A 19,983-nucleotide genomic window follows, 5' to 3' on the forward strand; every position below is an offset into this window, starting at 1 on the left:
GTTACCACTCTTTTGTGGCCACCACTCAGGCCCTCACACTGCTGTTGTCCTGTCCTGTCTTCTGTCCGTGCTCTCTGGAGAGTTGTTCCACCTGCCTTTGACTCTCATCACTATTGTTATCACTGCTATCATGGATTAAAAAGGAGAACTATAATGTATGGCGAAATAGCACTTCTGAGAGTACTTCGACTCGGCGCAGTAAAAAGTCCCGGCTGAAAAATCCTCCCACCCATCTCCCTATTGACAGAAATGAGAGAGTGAGGGGGAGATGTGAGGAGGATTTTTCAGCCGGGACTTTTTACAGCGCCGAGTCGAAGTACTCTCAGAAGTGCCAATCCACCGTACATTAAAGTTCTCCCTTTTAATCCGTTTAGAAAAGCGCCACTTTTTTTGTTGTGTCACCATACATGATTGTTCAACTATTGGTGTAACTGTATTTAAATAGAGGAAACGTGGAGGTGTTTGGTCGTTTCTAAAGCCTAGTTCACACTGCCCGATTTTTGCCCCGATTTTGAGTCGCCGACAGGTTTTGTGAAATCGCCGACAAATGCCCGAGATCACAGGCAAATCGGTGCTCGTGCACGCGAGTGACAATCACGCAGTATGAATGATCAAAGACGCGATCAGAGAGAATCGCCGACGAGTCGCCGACGCCGGTGAGATATTTGGCATGCTAAATATCTGGACCTGTCGGCGATTCAAACTCCTGCTGTGTGAACAGCGTTCTGACTGAAAATTACACCGACAGCCAATGAGAGCGTGAGATACAGGGCAGCAAGAGGTTCAGGGAGGAGTTATAAAGCAGAATTTCAGTATTTTAATAGATATATTTACAATTCTATGAAACAGAAACAAAGGCCAAACATTTGCACATCCAGCCACAGCAGCAGCACATTAAATAATTATTTATTTACCTCAAACTGTCTTTGCAGAACAAAATCCTGGCTCCCAGCTCTGTCTCTCCAACAATTTCTTCCGCCATAATCTTTTTTCTTTTTCTCCACAAATCAGCACACATACAATTTGAAGCAAACTTTGTGCAGTTTATCATTTTTAATAACAATTCCAAGTCTCGCGCGAGAACTCCGGTCTGACGCACGTGTGATCTCGCGTTGTTTACTTGTCACATCGCACGTGTTTGGGAAACGTAGTTTGCGCACGGGAGAGAGAGAGAGTTGTCGGCGATTCTTCCTTGTTCAGTCATGCAGTGTGAACTCCTCTGTCGTCAAACCATCGTGCAGTGTGAACACAGCAGTGACTGAATGATACCCCAGATAGTCATGCAGTGTGAATAGAGCTGTGACCCGACGAGTTTGAAAATCGTGCAGTCTGAACTAGGCTTAACTTGATCTCTGTTTGGTACCATGGCATACTGAATGAACTGGGTTTAGTGGGCTAAGCTAAATGCTATCAGATCATCACCGCGCGTCAGAGAGATTAAGTGCACGCACTGAGATGAGAGAGGTGTGTATCAACTCGTCTTAGTTTAGGGAATAACAGTTAAATATAAAAAAGCGCTGAAGTATCCCTTTGAGTCTTTGTATTTTTATAGAATATAAGACATTCTTATGAGAAAATTATTACATTCTCTTTTTACATTACATATAGTCCAAAAAGACATTAAAATGCAAATTAGAAAGGAAATGGCATTTATTGCCATGTTTACACATTTTGCATCAAGTAAAATGGTAGCCTACACCCAAAGTTTGTGTAAAAAAAATGGATTGGTGAATGAAAAAAAACCAAACAATCCCATTGTTTGTCTATTCATGGTTTTTTTTATTTCCTCAATAAAGGGGTTCTGGTTTTCTTTGTATAGTAGAATATATTGCATATAACAGGAATAAAAATTATACTCCAAACAATGACCGGAGGAAAAAAAAATCTAAATTCACAAAACCTTTTTCTGCTTCTCAGGAAGATGACATGAAAATACTAGTAACGCATCAAAGCAATGCAAAGGCAGACTAATAGATTAATGAAACATTTGTAGCAAAATATTTTTGAAATATCAATTACGGGTAAATGAGCTGCTTATCTACGTTACTCATTGAAAAGAGCTGTTATTTGTATAGTAACAATGTTTAGATCACGGACAAGAGTCATCGACACTGTAAACCGATTCTAGTCAGCAATAAAGATCCTGCATGATTTATTCATATCTCGTCTGTTTGTGCTAAAGTTTATGTAAGCAACGATTAGCAGTCTGTTTAGTTTACCTGCAATATCAGAATTGATGTCTTTATTGAAATGCTGCAGTTATTACAGTATAAACCTAAAATCCTACAAGTAATTCAGAGTGAACAGCTGGAGAGGAGAGAGAAAATGGCTTCAGAGATTTCCTTATAAAGTAACACGTAGAAACACTTTTATGTAAAAAAAAAAAAAAAGCATGTAAATATCAGTAGATTTTAAAAGCAATAGCAAAATATTAATACAAGTTAGCAGCAAACTAATGTTTGTGTTGATTAGAAATTATAGACTTATAAACTGGCCATTCAAATGTAGCCATGGTTTAAACAAATCACACGACATAACTTGTTGTGTTTTTGGTTTTTATCTAAAAACAGCAATCTTTTCAGATATGATTATATCTGACAGGTGTGATGATCATTGGGTTTAAGTTTTTACCTTTATCATCATCGCCTGGGTCAAACAATGGATAGAGTTTCTCAGTAAAAGTCTGACCAGTGATAGAGTGGAGATGAGATCTGGACATCACGTCATAAAAAGAGACCAGACCCTTCTCATAATCCACAAACACACCCACCTTCTCAGGTGTCACTCTCAGAGATAGAGAGACAGGTGGATCATCACTAACTATATATTTATCCCCATTAACCAGAGCCAGAATCCAGAGTCCATCCTCAGGACTGACATCCTCCTTCCTGTAAATGGATTCTCTGATCACTCCTAAACCCCACTCAGTCTTTCCCTTCACCTGCACCTCATAGTAAAATCTCCCTGAACTGAATCCCTGCTTTGCCAGAACACAAGTACCCTCATCAAATCTTGTTGGTTTTTTTGGGACGTTCCGCTTAATGCCTCCATGACGGACTTGTTTTTCATCATCAGACAGGATGAGAGATGGATTCGCTGTATCAGGATCCAGAGTCACATTCACTGAGAGAGATCAGACATTATCAATCAACTTCAGAACAAACATTTACAGATGTACAGTATATAATACAGATTATAAACAGAAGTATTGTGAGTGGTTGGGTGGCAACCACACTGTACCTGCAAACGTCTGTACACACTTCAACCCTGTGAACACAGATGACAATATAATGATGAATTGTGTAAATGTTACAGTGGTGTGTAAATGTTGCTCGTCCCTTAGGTTATAAAACAATGCAGATTGTGTTCATAGTAATATACTTATATTGGAGGTCTATGGACAAACATTGAGGATTTAAGAGAATGTGAAGCTTGTAGTTAATTAAAGCTCAAATAATTCTTAATACATTTCATGTATTTTTATAGTTTGCACACAGTTACATTCTTTCCATTACAGTAAGACTGCTTTAACATGAGTTTACATGGATACAACTTTACATAGAAACGGTTCGTTGTTGATAAATATAGATTACATTTTTAAAACAGTGTGATCCTTTACAAACTGAGCTTAAATTGGATTAAGCCATTTTTTCCCTTGAAAAAAATAAAAAATGTTTTCTTAGTTACTGACAAATATCTATTTGATATTCACATACATGTTTGATTGCGTTTTTCCTTTAGTGTCTCTTGAGTTTTCTTCAGTTGAGTCACAGCTCTAATCAGAGAGTTCACATCGGGCACACCAGAGTCAATCCTGATCTCAGTCCAGTTCTTTGTGTGTGGAAGACTGTACAGGGATGAGCACTTCTACAGGAGGAGAAAAATAACTGTTAAATGTGATATTTATATTTAAAGTTAATGTTTTACACAGTACATTGTAAAACCCTAACGCTAAAAATGTTAAGTGTGAGACTTAGTAGTGTTTAATGTTTTATGTTATGTTAATTTAGAATAGTTTCTGTTATGTTGGTTTTTGTAGGGTTGTTATCAATGCATGAGCTTAGTTTGAGAATGGATATGTGTTAAATGTATTTGTGGCAGGAGGGGCGTGGTTTCGCGAGGTCTGTAGCGGGAGAGAGGAGGCGGAGCCGAGCGGTGAGTAAGTAGGTCAAGTGCAGATCACTAACACCTGTGTCTGTTTGCAGTAATTGGCGTGGAGAGACAGCATTTAAACCCCAGCAGTACAGAGAGAGAGAGAAAGAGAGACCTGGACTGGGACTTCGCGTGCACAGCAGAGAAACTGAGAGAAACTGAGAAAGAAAGTTAAATAGAGAAGGAGCGATCCATATCGTGGAGAAACTGAGTTTTGCACACACACACACATATGTGTGACTGTTATTTGTTTTTGAACAAGACTGAATAAAGAGAGCGAGTCCCAGTCAAAGCCGACCCCGTCTTCTTCCTTCACACCCCCACGAACATTCATTACACTGGTGCCGAAACCCGAGAAGGAAGAAGATCGCCGCCGCCATGCAGACCCCGCCGAAGACGCCATTTGCGGACATCGTCCAGTCGCTCGCCGGTCTTCACCAGAAGCAACATCAAAGCCTGCTGGCCGTGAGGGAGGACCACGAAAAGTGCTTTGAAGTCCTCCTTCGCGCTCTGCATGAAGACCGGGAGCTGTTCCGGAGCTGGATCGACCGAGCCCTGCTCGGACTGGCCTATGCGGCTCCTGCCATTACTGTCCGGGGAGGCGCAGGTAGCCGCCCACCAACTGCCAGTCCGGAATCTCCTGGTCTATGAAGACCTAAAACGCGCCATTCTACAGCGGGTCGGCCGGAGTCCGGAACAACATCGACAGTGGTTCCGGACCCTGACCCTCGACGACTCCGGCCGGCCCTTCGCCTTCGCGCACCAGCTCCGGGACTCCTGCCGCAAGTGGCTGATGGCAGGTGGAAGCGACGTCGATGGCATCATATATCGAGTGGTACTGGAGCAGTTTGTCGCGCGGCTTCCCAAACAGACCGCGCAATGGGTCCAGTGCCACCGCCCGACGTCGCTGAACCAGGCCATCCAATTGGCGGAGGATCAGCTGGTGGCGTGCCTCGGGGTCGGCGAACACTTATCATCTGCTTCTCTCTCTCTCTCTCCTGCTAACAATCCCCCTCTCTCTCGCCCTATCCCTTTTCCCAGGTCTCGCGGGGGAGTGCCGCCCAAACCGGCCCCAAGATGGCGGACGGGTGGATCTGGGGAGCCTCGGCCACCTCCCCGCCCGGCACTGAGGGGAGGGGCGACAGCGGCGGACACTGTCTCTTCTCCCTCCAATCCCGCTCTCTCTCCATGCCAATCTGTCGACCTGCTTCCGGCCACTAGGGCTGCGGTGAGGCCTGGGCCAGCTTGTTGGCGCTGCGGGGATCCTGGAAATTTCATCTGGTCCGGGTCCCCGACGCGCCGCAAGCTGCCCTCGATCAAGCTGGATTGTACCTAATACCTGTGAGTATCAAGGGGGGTACTTATCAGGCTTTGGTGGATTCAGGTTGTAACCAGACCTCCATCCACCAAAGCCTGATACAGCCCAAGGCATTGGGTAACAGCCGCACGGTTACGGTGAGGTGTGTACACGGGGAAGTGGTGAAGTATCCTTTAGTGCCGGTTGTTATTCAATTTCGGGGACAAAAGCATAGTGTGGAGGCTGCAGTTAACCCGCATCTCCAGCATCCGTTGATTCTGGGAACCAATTGGCCAGCATTCCATAAATTATTAGGGCAGTTATGTGCGGATGCCTCTTGGGGGAAGGATATGCAGCGGAGGGAGGCGGTTGCTCAGTTGGGAGAGGTGGATTCGGGACCTCGGGAAACTGTTTCAGGGGAACCGAGTGGTCTGGAGATGGCTCCTCTCACAGATCGCGATGACTTTCCCCTGGAACAGTCCCAAGATGAATCGCTTAAAAATGCATTTGAGCAGGTCCGTTCCATCGACGGCCACCTCCTCCAACCAGGACAACCGCTCACCTATCCGTATTTTGCAGTTTTGAAAGACAGGTTGTATCGGGTGACCCAAGATACCCAGACAAAAATGGATACAACCCAGTTGTTAATACCTAAAAGCCGTCGGGAAATGCTATTCCAGGCGGCTCATTGTAATCCGATGGCAGGGCATTTAGGACAAAAAGCAACACTTAACCGTCTAATGGCCCGCTTCTTTTGGCCGGGCATTCACGAGAACGTGCGCAGGTGGTGCGCGTCTTGTCGTGAATGTCAGTTGGTGAATCCACCGGCCACCCCAAAAGCACCATTGTGCCCCCTTCCACTAGTGCCGGCCCCCCTCGAAAGAATTGGTATGGACCTCATCGGGCCATTAGAGCGATCTGCACGAGGGCATCGCTTTGCATTGGTCCTAGTGGACTATGCAACGCGATACTCGGAAGCAGTGCCCCTCCGCACTATTTCGGCGAAGAGTGTGGCGGCCGCACTGTTTTCTTTAATCTCCCGGGTGGGAATCCCGAAAGAGATTCTCACCGACCAAGGCATGAGGCAGAGATTCTCACCGGCAAGTTCATGTCACGGATGGTCCGCGAACTATACGAATTATTTGGCATTAAATCGATTCGCACCAGTGTCTACCACCCACAAACAGATGGTCTGGTGGAACGTTTTAATCGCACGTTGAAGACCATGATTCGTAAGTTCGTTCACGAGGACGCAAAAAATTGGGATAAGTGGCTAGAACCTCTGTTGTTTGCTGTACGCGAGGTCCCGCAAGCCTCCATGGGGTTTTCCCCCTTCGAGCTTCTCTATGAGCGCCAGCCTCGGGGGGTGCTGGATGTCCGTAGAGAGGCTTGGGAGGACGGACCTTCCGCGGCGAAAAATGAAATTCAGTATGTCCTGGACCTGAGAACAAAACTCCACACGTTAGGGCGGCTATCAATGGAGAATTTGTTACAGGCCCAGGACAGACAGCTGTACAACAGGGGAGCTAGGTTACGTCAATTCGCACCGGGAGATAAAGTGTTGGTATTACTCCCCACTTCCAGTTCAAAATTACTCGCGAAGTGGCAAGGGCCTTTTGAGGTTACACGGCGAGTGGGAGACCTCAACTATGAGGTGGTACGATCCGATAGGGACGGGGCACGTCAAATTTACCACCTCAACTTGTTAAAAAAGTGGTCAGAGGCGGAGTCGGTGATGTTAGCGACGATAGTGAGCGGAGAGGAGGATCTCGGGCCAGAAGCGGTTCAAACACCTCAATCTTTCGTTCTGGCCCCGGGGGGGGGGGGGGGGGGGGGAGAGATCACCTCTCACCCTCGCAGCTCACCAACATACGAACGTTACAGGCAGCTTTTGCGGACGTGTTCTCGCCCCTACCGGGTCGCACCGACCTCATTCAGCACCACGTTGAGACGGAGCCGGGCGTGGTCATTCGCAGCCGGCAGTATCGTTTGCCAGAGCACAAAAAAAAGTAGTTCAGGCAGAATTAGAGGCTATGTTGGATATGGGCGTAATTGAAGAGTCTAGCAGTGATTGGGCGAGCCCAATAGTTTTGGTTCCAAAGCCTGACGGCTCGGTCCGGTTCTGTGTAGACTACAGAAAGGTGAACGCAGTGTCAAAATTTGATGCGTACCCAATGCCAAGGATTGACGAACTGCTTGATCGGCTAGGAACCGCTCGCTTTTATTCGACACTGGACTTAACAAAGGGCTATTGGCAGATCCCCTTGTCTCCAATGTCTAAAGAAAAAAACGCTTTCACCACGCCCTTCGGATTACACCAATTCGTCACCCTTCCTTTCGGCTTGTTCGGGGCGCCCGCAACCTTCCAGCGTCTGATGGACAGAATTCTCCGGCCGCATGCTGCATATGCCGCTGCGTACTTGGATGATATCATCATCTACAGTACAGACTGGCAGCGACATATGCAGCATTTGCGGGTTGTCCTAAAGTCGCTGAGAAGGGCGGGGCTCACGGCAAACCCTAAGAAATGTGCGATTGGGCGAGTGGAAGTAAGATATCTGGGCTTCCACTTGGGTCATGGACAGGTGCGTCCCCAAATTGATAAGACGGCAGCGATTGCAACCTGTCCAAGGCCCAAGACCAAAAAGGAGGTTAGACAGTTCCTGGGGCTAGCGGGATATTAAAAAAGGTTTGTGCCTAACTATTCGGACCTCGCTAGCCCGCTGACTGATTTAACTAAAAAGGAAGTACCAGATACGGTCCAGTGGACGGAGCGGTGCCAGCAGGCTTTCACACAGATTAAGGCTGCTCTGTGTGGTGGGCCGCTCTTACAAGCTTCTAATTTTTCTCTCCCTTTTTCCCTACAGACTGACGCCTCGGACAGGGGCGTGGGCGCAGTCCTGTCTCAGGAGGTGGAGGGGGAGGAGCGGCCGGTGCTGTACATCAGTCGTAAGCTCTCTAAGAGAGAGACGATGTACAGCACCATAGAGAAGGAGTGTTTGGCCATCAGATGGGCCGTCCTCACCCTTCGCTATTACCTCCTGGGGCGGGAGTTCACCCTCTGCTCGGATCACGCCCCCTTGCAGTGGCTCCACCGCATAAAAGATACCAACTCGCGGATCACCCGTTGGTATCTCGCTTTACAGCCGTTTAAGTTCAAGGTGGTCCACAGGCCGGGTGTTCAGATGGTTGTGGCTGACTTCCTCTCCAGGAGGAGGGGGGGGGAGGCTGCAGGCCGGATGGCTCCCCGGCCTGATGAGTCGGGCGGTGGGGGTATGTGGCAGGAGGGGCGTGGTTTCGCGAAGTCTGTAGAGGGAGAGAGGAGGCGGAGCCGAGCGGTGAGTAAGTAGGTCAATTGCAGATCACTAACACCTGTGTCTGTTTGCAGTAATTGGCGTGGAGAGACAGCATTTAAACCCCAGCAGTACAGAGAGAGAGAGAGAGAGTCCTGGACTGGGACTTCGCGTGCACAGCAGAGAAACTGAGAGAAACTGAGAGAAACTGAGAAAGAAAGTTAAATTGAAAGTGGAAAAACTGAGTTTTGCACACACACACACATATGTGTGACTGTTATTTGTTTTTGAACAAGACTGAATAAAGAGAGCGAGTCCCAGTCAAAGCCGACCCCGTCTTCTTCCTTCACACCCCCACGAACATTCATTACAGTATTATATTTCTGTCCTCATTCAGCAGGTGCTATACTAATGCTACCAAAGCATTGGGTTATCAATTAGCAAGGCAACATTTATTTAATTAGTTAAAGCTAGTCAAGTTACCACTACTAAAAAAAAGGTGTGATTATGTGATATTTTTAAGTTAAATATATGAATTAGCTTACTCACATATTTCAATTTCAGAGCAATTTAAATATATGATTACAAAATTTAAAAAAAGTTGTTCTTACTTAAACTTTACATATCTTTAAAAAATCGAGTAAAATTATTTGGGTTTCAAAATGGCTTTCAAACAGTTTTTTTAATTAATTTTTTTACCATATATTTATTACATTTTTTGTTTGAATATATACATGAGATTACACAATGAATAACCATCACATAAAACACAGCAAACATTTTTGCCCTTTCCCATCATCCCATCCCCAGACAGAAAAAAAGACCCAGGGGTTACTTTTAGGCCCACTCAAGTCAGGTAAAGATTGTTTCACACACTGATCGATATATACTCAGGATAAACAGCTTAGGATCCAGTGGCAGTTTCTTTGATAGAATTTTCTCAATCATGTCAATAACACCCTGCCAAATGGGTTTCACTTTCACACATTCCCATATACAGTGGTACAATGCACCTCTTTCCTCATTACACTTTATGCAGGCATCAGGAATGTTATCATTAAATTTGTGCATCTTGACAAGAGTTATGTAGAGTATGTACGCATCAGCCATTTGAACTGTATGAGTTTCAAGCTACTGTTGACTGTCTGCATCTGAGCCTTCTTACATGCCTCATTCCAATCTTCCCGAGATATTTCCTCATCTATGTCTTATTTCCATAATCTTAGCTTGAATTCTGAGAATTTCTTTAGAGCCAGACAGAAACAAGTCATACAAAGATGAAATTGAACCTGTAATAATGTCCTGTAACTACTGCCTCTAATTAGCCTAGAAATCTAGATGCACCCTAGCGGCAGCAAATTTAATCTGCCCGCAAGTGTCGTCTAGGAGCTCTCAATACACGTCTGAGCTGTATTCCTCAGAATCTGGACGGGCCAATCACATCGTGTATAGAGTCGGTGGGCGGGGCCATAATGACGATGGCCGAGTTGAGTTTGCGTGCTTCTAGTAAACACAGAAACTGGCGAACGGCGGCGGTCTTTCGAATCAACTTTGACCGCGACTCTGGAAGACTTGGAGTTAAGCTTTTCTCTGAGAAAAGAACAAAGAACGGCACTGAAGTCATTCTTAAGAAGGGAAGATGTGTTCAGAGTTTAGCCGACCGGATACAGCGAATGTTTAATCTGTCAGCGAGCTCTTCGTTGCTCTGGTTGGTTGTAGCGCTATTCTATCGCGTGCAGAGGGAGTTTGAAAGACAACCATTTATCCGCCCCTCGGATTGAGCTGTCAAAGGTGAGTTTCCAGACCAAACATCTTGATGTGGCTCTGGCTTGTCAGGCTAGCCTCTAATGGGAAAATGACAGGAATACAGGGAGTGCAGGATTATTAGGCAAGTTGTATTTTTGAGGATTCATTTTATTATTGAACAACAACCATGTTCTCAATGAACACAAAAAACTCATTAATATCAAAGCTGAATATTTTTGGTTTTTAGTTTTAGCTATTTTAGGGGGATATCTGTGTGTGCAGGTGACTATTACTGTGCATAATTATTAGGCAACTTAACAAAAAACAAATTTATACCCATTTCAATTATTTATTTTTACCAGTGAAACCAATATAACATCTCAACATTCACAAATATACATTTCTGACATTCAAAAACCAAACAAAAACAAATCAGTGACCAATATAGCCACCTTTCTTTGCAAGGACACTCAAAAGCCTGCCATCCATGGATTCTGTCAGTGTTTTGATCTGTTCACCATCAACAGCCTCCCAGACACTGTTCAAAGAGGTGTACTGTTCTCCCTCCTTGTAAATCGCACATTTGATGATGGACCACAGGTTCTCAATGGGGTTCAGATCAGGTGAACAAGGAGGCCATATCATTAGATTTTCTTCTTTTATACCCTTTCTTGCCAGCCACGCTGTGGAGTACTTGGACGCGTGTGATGGAGCATTGTCCTGCATGAAAATCATGTTTTTCTTGAAGGATGCAGACTTCTTCCTGTACCACTGCTTGAAGAAGGTGTCTTCCAGAAACTGGCAGTAGGACTGGGAGTTGAGCTTGACTCCATCCTCAACCCGAAAAGGCCCCACAAGCTCATCTTTGATGATACCAGCCCAAACCAGTACTCCACCTCCACCTTGCTGGCGTCTGAGTCGGACTGGAGCTCTCTGCCCTTTACCAATCCAGCCACGGGCCCATCCATCTGGCCCATCAAGACTCACTCTCATTTCATCAGCCCATAAAACCTTAGAAAAATCAGTCTTGAGATATTTCTTGGCCCAGTCCTGACGTTTCAGCTTGTGTGTCTTGTTCAGTGGGGGTCGACTTTCTGCCTTTCTTACCTTGGCCATGTCTCTGAGTATTGCACACCTTGTGCTTTAGGGCACTCCAGTGATGTTGCAGCTCTGAAATATGGCCAAACTGGTGGCAAGTGGCATCTTGGCAGCTGCACGCTTGACTTTTCTCAGTTCATGGGCAGTTATTTTGCGCCTTGGTTTTTCCACACGCTTCTTGCGACCATGTTGACTATTTTGAATGAAACGCTTGATTGTTCGATGATCACGCTTCAGAAGCTTGGCTATTTTAAGACTGCTGCATCCCTCTGCAATATAGCTTACTATTTTTGACTTTTCTGAGCCTGTCAAGTCCTTCTTTTGACCCATTTTGCCAAAGGAAAGGAAGTTGCCTAATAATTATGCACACCTGATATAGGGTGTTGATGTCATTAGACCACACCCCTTCTCATTACAGAGATGCACATCACCTAATATGCTTAATTGGTAGTAGACTTTCCAGCCTATACAGCTTGGAGTAAGACAACATGCATAACGAGGATGATGTGGTCAAAATACTCATTTGCCTAATAATTCTGAACTCCCTGTATCTAATAAATGGTTTTGAGATGAGGATATAAAGCTTCTAAGCTGAAGATATAAAAAAGGGGGTATTTGGTATGTCATATTTAGTTGATATTACTGCAAAGAACATAAAAACTTCATCTTTACTGTACATATCTTGCACTTTCCTTAACCCCTTTTCAGCCCACATGCAAAATCCAGCATCACATTTCCCTGGTTTAAAACGGACATTACCCCAAATAGGACTGAAACGTGACCAGGAGGGGCTTAAATTTAAATATTTACACAAATTAAACCAAATATTGATCATGTTTAATACAATAGGGTTATCTGTATTTTTTCTCAGGTATCTGTTGTCTGCTGAATACAGGTACAAGTGCAATGGTAATCTTGGTGTAACAGAACAGAATTCCAAATCCATCCATGCAGGAGGGCTTTCAGATGAAAAGTAAAACATAATTGTTCGCAGCTGAGCTGCCCAATAATACCATTGGATGTTTGGACATTTAAGGCCTCCCCTGTCTGTCCAATGGTAGGTATAATAAAGATAGACGTAGTCTGGGAGGTTTATTTTGCAAAATAAAGTTGGTAAACAATTTCCTAATTCTAGTAGCAAGTATGATGGAGAGGGTAAGGGGATATTCTGGAACAAGTAGAGAAACTTATGGAGTATGTTCATTTTTAGAATATTTATCTTGCCAATCATTGAGAGGTAAATATGTCCAACACTCTACTAGTGAGGTAGTACAATTTATCTGAGCGATCTTATTCACCTCAGGTACAATTTTTATACCCAGATATGTAAAATGATCTGTTGATTTGAAGGTCGAAGCATACCCCTGGCTATTTTCCCTTTCTGATTCGTTAAGTAACATTATAGATGGTTAACTTTATATCTAGATATTTTTCCAAAAGTTTCAGTTAGGCCTAGACAGGGGCGTCAGACTGGGGGGGTAAAGGGCCCAAGGCGGGGGGGGGGGGGGGGGGGCATTGGAAGTCAGTTTTCTATACATACATATATATTAATCAGAGTGTGGCTTATTTTGTTTACGGTTTAAGTGCTTTTTATGATAAAAATGCAATACCTCACCCATTGGTATCACTATGGTATTTGGTACGGGGGCCCAGCAAGATGGTTTGTACCCAGGGCCCAAAATTTGGTGCTACGCCGCTGGACCTAGAAGTGCAGGGACAGAGCTGCACAGGCTTTTCAGGAGTAAAATTACATCCTCAGCAAATAGTGCTATTTTATGTTCCAGGTGACCTTCTCAGATTCCCTAAATGTTACTATTCATCCTCACTGCTATGGCAAAATGTTCTATTGCAAGGATAAATAACAAAGGTGATGGAGGACCTCCTTGTAGACAACTCCTAGAGATGTTAAAATGTTTAGAGACCATATTATTGTTCAAAACTTTAGCAGTGAGCCCAGTACAAAGCAATCTAACCCATTTACAAAATGAATCGCCAAAGCGGGTGAGCACCTCAAATAGGTAGCACCATTCAACGCGGTCAAAGGCCTTCTCCGTATCAAGAGAGAGTAAAGCCGTGTCTTTCGCCCCTCTTTGGCTATGTAAAATATTGAGTACTCTTCTGACATTATGGAAGCCCTGTCTACCTTTAATAAATCCATTTTGGTCCTCTCCCACCACCTGAGGAAGCAAGCCCTCCAATCTTATTGCAAGAACTTTGCTTAGTATGTTTGTATCTGAGTTTAAAAGGCTGATTGGACACATGTTTTCGCATCTTGTGTTTAGTTTTCCCAGTTTTGGAAGTAAAGTTATTAGGGCATTCCTCACGGATGTGGGGAGAAGACCATTCCTGAAAGACTCCTGGAACATCTCCAAAAGGGTTGAAATCAGTTTAGACTGAATTTTTTTATAAATGTCTATAGGTATATCATCTGGGCCGGCTGCTTTTCCATCCTGCATACAACTAATTGCATCTGCGATTTCAAGAGGTGGACAGTAACTAAGTACATTTACTTGAGTACTGTACTTTAGCACACTTTTTGAGTATCTGTACTTTACTTGAGTATTATTTTTTCTGGAAACTTATGACTTTAACTTCACTACATTTGAAAGACAAATATCATACTTTTTACTCCACTACATTTCTATCAAGGTCGAAAGTCGTTTCTGTAGCAGCTCTGAAAGTCGGTGGATGATTTATTTTCCTTCTTTAAAAGTTTTTTTGGTGTTGTTGTTTCAGACAGTCTATCAGTAATCTCTCTTATAGGGTCATATACATTTCCCCAACTTTTTTTGAACACTGATCAATTCATAGCAAAATGGAAGAAGTCTGTTCTTAGGCACAAGTGTGTGTACCCTAGCCTGACAAGCCAGACCCACATCAAGATGTTTGGTCTGGAAACTCACCATAGACAGGGCTCAATCCGAGGGGCGGATAAACGGTTGTCTTTCAAACTCCCGCTGCACGCGATAGGATAGCGCTACAACCAACCAGAGCTACGACGGTGAAGGATAGCTCGCTGACTGATTAAACATTCGCCGTATCCGGTCGGCTAAACTCCGAACACATCTTCCCTTTTTAAGAATGACTTCAGTGCCGCTCTTTGTTCTTTTCTCAGAGGAAAGCTTAACTCCAAGTCTTCCGGAGGCGCGGGCAGAGCTGATTCGAAAGACCGCCGCCGTTCGCCAGTTTCTGTGTTTACTAGAAGACTGTGTTACTAGAAGCACGCAAACGCAACTCTGCCGTCGCCATTATGGCCCCGCCCGCCGACTCTAAACACGATGTGATTGGGCCGTCCAGATTCTGAGGAATACAGCTCAGATAGGAATTGAGAGTTGCTAGACCACACTTGCGGGCAAATTAAATTTGCTGCCGCTAGGGTGCGTCTAGATTTCTAGGCTATGTGTACCCAAGTGTGAAAGTATGTTTCAATTTTTAAAAAAAATCAAGATTAGTTTAGTTGGCATACACTTGGTGCATGTCTTATAAAATATTAAAAATATAAACGTCTGGGAGAAAGACAAGAGTAAAGTTGTGAGAATATCATATGTGTATCAGTGTATTGGATCCGTGCATTCAGCCTTAAAGTGACAGCAGCTTTGTAACTTTTCTACAAGTATTTAAATGAGTTTAAGTTAGTCGTATGCTAGTATGTCAGATGGAGCGTCACTGATTGGCTTAAACCATGATGGCATAATGTGCATTTATACAACAATAATAAAATAATGCACTGACATAAAAAAGGAAATTTACTTTTGATACTTAAGTGCTTTTGAAAACAAATACTTCTGTACTTTTACTTGAGGAAAAATCTGTTTTTACAACTTTCACTTGTAACGGAGTAATATTTGACCAGTAGTACTTTTACTCGAGTAATAGAGTTGTGTACTTTGTCCACCTCTGGCGATTTCTGCTTTTGTTAATTCTCCATCTAAATCTCTGCTTTCGTTTTTTGAAATTCTAGCAATATTAAGGTTGTTTAGGAATTGAGTCTGCTTATCGAGACTGAACGTACCCTCAGAACTATACAGATTCTCATATAATACCCTAAAGGCCTCATTCATTTCTGTAGGGTCGACTATAGTTCTACCATTTGGAACTTGAATGCAGTTAATAGACCTTTCTGTTTGTTGTTGTTTAATGCGCCATGCTAAACGTTTCCCAGGTTTTTCTCCCTGGTCGTAATAGGATGGTTTAAGTCTCATCAAATTAATTGCTACTTTGTTAGCTGACAATTAATTGTGCTTTGATCTAAGTAGGAGTAATTGTCATCTACAGAGTTAGGTTTGTTATCGTAGAGATCGGTTTCCAGTTTTTCAATTTCAATTGTTCACTCTTTTTTTTGAGCTGGTAAAGCAAATTATTTGACCCCTTATAAAGGCCTTAAATGCCTCACAGCTTATGCTAGCAGATGTTTGAGAAGTGTTACATACAAAATACATGTCAATTTGTTTGTCCAAAAAAAACTATAATTGGGTCTGTTTGACATGCGGGTTGAAGGCACCATTTTGGGGGATCACACACAAGTTTATTATCTGTATAAAGAAGTGATAGAGCTGCATGGTCAGATATTACTATACTACTATACTGACATTCATCAATTTTTGAAACGAGTTGTGCTGAAATCAAAAAAATATGCAAGTGAGTTTTATAAGGGCTAGAATAACATGAGTATTCTACTGCATTGGGTTTACTCTGTCTCCATATATCCAACAGATTTAATTCTTTAATAAATTGGTTTATTGTCTTCCTCGATCTAGTGTAAGTATTATCTAAGCCTGATGATCTATTTTTTACTGGATCTAATGTACAATTCAAGTCACCAGCTATTATATATTGCCCAGGAAGATCTGAGACAGTCAAAAACAGATTATTATAGAATTTGGGGTCATCTTCATTTGGGCCATACACGTTTATCAAATTAATATTTTCAAATAATAGCATACCCTGAATTGATATATCTACCTAGCCTGACAAGTCAGACCCACATCAAGATGTTTGGTCTGGAAACTCACCATTGACAGCTCAATCTGAGGGGCGGATAAACGGTTGTCTTTCAAACTCCCTCTGCACGTGATAGGATAGCGCTACACCAACCAGAGCAACGAATGTAAAGCAGAGCTCGCTGACAGATTAAACATTCACCGTATCCGGTCGGCTAAACTCAGAACACATCTTCCCTTTTTAAGAATGACTTCAGTGCCGTTTTTTGTTCTTTTCTCAGAGAAAAGCTTAACTCCAAGTCTTCCAGAGTCGCGGTCAAAGTGATCCGAAAGACCGCCGCCGTTCGCCAGTTTCTGTGTTTACTAGAAGCACGCAAACGCAACTCGGCCGTCATTATGTTAAGCCCTGCTCACCGACTCTATACACGATGTGATTGGCCCGACCAGAGTTTGGTTTTTACAGCTCAGAAGGGTATTGAGAGTTGCTAGACGACACTCATGGCAGATTATATTTGCTGCCGCTAGGGTGCGTCTAGATTTCTAGGCTAGTGTTTTCACCTTTTATTACATAATGAAAAGGCTTATGGGTAATGTAGTATGAAATACATCCTGACAAAACTTTGTTACTTTTTCATTCTTTTGTACAATTTTCTAAAAGACTGGTGCAAACAAAAAGGTTAATCAGCTCATGGTTTGAGAATAATGAGTTTGCCCTGTAATATAATGACTGATGAGACCGATGTTGACAGACCTGTATGAGGTGGAGATGATCGTCAGTGTGTGAGAGCTGCTCTATCTCAGTGTTTTTCCTCTTCAGCTCAGTGATTTCCTGCTCCAGCTCTTCAATGAGATATTCGGCCTGTTTCTCTGCTGCTTTCTGCTGTTCCTCCATCATCTTCAGCTCCTCAGACTGACATCTCTCAATGGAGCGGATCAGATCAGTGAAGAGCTCGACACTGGAGGATTTCTCTTCCTCTGTGTTTCTCTGATGAATGAGAACAGTTAGCAGATTAATCTATTTTATCCGTTTAACTGCGAACCTTTATTAAACAGAATAAAATATTATAACGCATTATTCATTTTACGATGTTTTAACTTTTACTCACCTTTCTCAGCTCTACTGTGTGCTGGATCTCTTGAATCTTCTTCATTCTTTCCTGGATCATCTGATGAACATCAGTCTGTCTCTTGGCCAGATCATTCTACATACAGAGGAAACAGATAACTTCAACCTCTGAAAAAAATAATCTTAGTAAAAGACCAAATGATTTACAATTTTTTTTAAATGTCTCTGAGGATAACATTTTTATTCTTAGAAGTTGACGAAAACAGCTTTTAGCAGATATACATATATATAAAAACAATTGGCAGTTTAAAGGTAGGGTAGGCAATTTCAGAGAGGCTAGCAAACGAGTTTTGAAAGCATAAGATCCCAGCCTCACTTCAGAGCATCCCTAAAGCGTCACGAGAGACACCGTTAAATGACCTCATGTCTCAAAGCACATAACATTGATTAATAAATATAAACAGCTTACAGAGCTCTAAAAGTAGGGACACACCAAACTGATGCCAAAGAACTGATGAAGCACTGATGAAAGGCCACTGTGTCGCCTGCGTCAGGGAAAAATATCTGTGCTTGAACACACTGAAAGGACTACAGCTGACCGTCAGCTACCACGCACATTCTGCATCTGGGTGTAAAGGAGATAACCTTTCTGTCTATTTCTGCAGATATATTTGTTATTATTTAAAAAGGGAAACTGACACTGCAGGCTGCAGATACACAAACTGTAAACAAAGCTGAGTGTGCTTACTGTTTTAAATATCAATAATGCTGATCGCTTTCTTTATTCCACTTGGTTTGAGTTATTATTAAAACACTCAGGTAAAGTGATGTATAATTATAACAGCCTTCTGTCTGTACTGCTTTGCCTTCTTTGCACACTGTGTTACTATTATTCTCATGCACTGACTAACTAAGCAGAACAACCAATCAGATATCTCTCTCCCTGATGACCCCCGGAAAAAAACCTACACCATCCAAATAGAGCCAGCTGTGGAACACAACAAAAAACTAAACTGAGTGATGCACAAAACCAGCCTGACATTGGGTTGCCATCTATAAAATTACGGTTATGACCGTCACATCCGCCAGCTGGAGTGCCCTTAAAGGAGAACCCCAGGAAATGTTTTAGTTAATCTTGATCGTTAGGTAATAACACTGAGTTATTACAGTTAATCAAAAATCTTGAATTATATGCTGTAACTCCAACAGTTCACTGAACTGAGACATGTTTTGCTGAGAGAACTGAACTGATACTGCATGCTCGTGAAACCGAACATACAGCGGTTCTCGGATCAGCAGTACAGAATTGAAAACCGTTTCTTTCGGACACGTCCAATGCTGAGAACCGACGAGCAGAGCAATGAGATCACTCTTCACACACACAACGCTCACCCCAACTGGACTATTTACCTTTTCCCGGATACAACTGAGTTCCCATGGGATTTCAGCACGAGACTAGATCTAGCCTTCAAAACACTATATAGGTGAATTTAACAAATGGCTAAGTGGCTAAACGCACTCGTTGTCATATAAGGGCCCTGTTCATGTTGGACGGACATTTGAATTGCATTTTGTGTCTGTTAAGAGGCATAAAGACACCCTTTACGTCTATGCCCCCAAATCTGCCATTTTAGCTGAGGGGGGGCTCTGGGCATTAAATGTTACAGCTCCGTGTTGCAAGCACCAATCCGGTTCGTTTTTTTTCTTCTATAAACTGTACTCACAAAGGTATAACAATCAAGATTAACTTGAAAATTTCCCTGGAGTTCTCCATCAATCTCCACCAGAGCCACATAACACTCCACGGTTTCCAGCAATTCCAAGTCTGATGATCCCAAGTCCAGTGCTCACAGCGCTTTTAATTCCAGTGGCCCCAAATCCAGAGTCTACAGCCATCATGGCAGCCACTCCAGAGTCTACAGCTATCATGGCCACCACTCCAGAGTCTACAGCCATCATGGCCGCCTCTCCAGAGTCTACAGCTATCATGGTCACCACTCCAGAGTCTACAGCTAGCATGGCCACCACTCCAGAGTCTCCAGCCATCATGGCCGCCTCTCCAGAGTCTCCAGCCTTCATGGCCGCCTCTCCAGAGTCTCCAGCCATCCTGACCGCCACTCCAGAGTCTCCAGCCATCATGACCACCACTCCAGAGTCTCCAGCCATCATGGCCGCCTCTCCAGAGTCTACAGCCATCATGGCCGCCTCTCCAGAGTCTACAGCCATCATGACCACCTCTCCAGAGTCTCCAGCCATCATGACCGCCTCTCCAGAGTCTCCAGCCATCATTACCGCCACTCCAGAGTCTCCAGCCATCATAGCCGCCACTCCAGAGTCTCCAGCCATCATGACCGCCACTCCAGAGTCTCCAGCCATCATGGCCGCCTCTCC

The 19,983-nt window shown here is 43.6% G+C and overlaps 1 protein-coding gene across 2 annotated transcripts in view; it reads right to left on the reverse strand.

The window, feature by feature from the left end:
* Positions 1 to 1,782: 1,782 nt before the first annotated feature.
* LOC137078316 (E3 ubiquitin-protein ligase TRIM39-like) overlaps positions 1,783 to 19,983 on the reverse strand; it is a 53,896-nt gene continuing 35,695 nt past the window's right edge. For both annotated transcript variants that reach the window (XM_067445499.1, XM_067445500.1), the window contains exons 3-7: positions 17,633 to 17,728; positions 17,278 to 17,511; positions 3,717 to 3,867; positions 3,241 to 3,267; positions 1,783 to 3,123 (exon numbers count right to left, since the gene is read on the reverse strand). In XM_067445499.1, the coding sequence (XP_067301600.1) occupies positions 2,579 to 3,123; positions 3,241 to 3,267; positions 3,717 to 3,867; positions 17,278 to 17,511; positions 17,633 to 17,728 (1,053 nt within the window). In that variant the 3' untranslated portion in view covers positions 1,783 to 2,578. The remainder of the gene's footprint in view (positions 3,124 to 3,240; positions 3,268 to 3,716; positions 3,868 to 17,277; positions 17,512 to 17,632; positions 17,729 to 19,983) is intronic.

Source organism: Pseudorasbora parva, chromosome 6, assembly GCF_024679245.1.
Source record: "Pseudorasbora parva isolate DD20220531a chromosome 6, ASM2467924v1, whole genome shotgun sequence".
Taxonomy (NCBI): domain Eukaryota; kingdom Metazoa; phylum Chordata; class Actinopteri; order Cypriniformes; family Gobionidae; genus Pseudorasbora; species Pseudorasbora parva.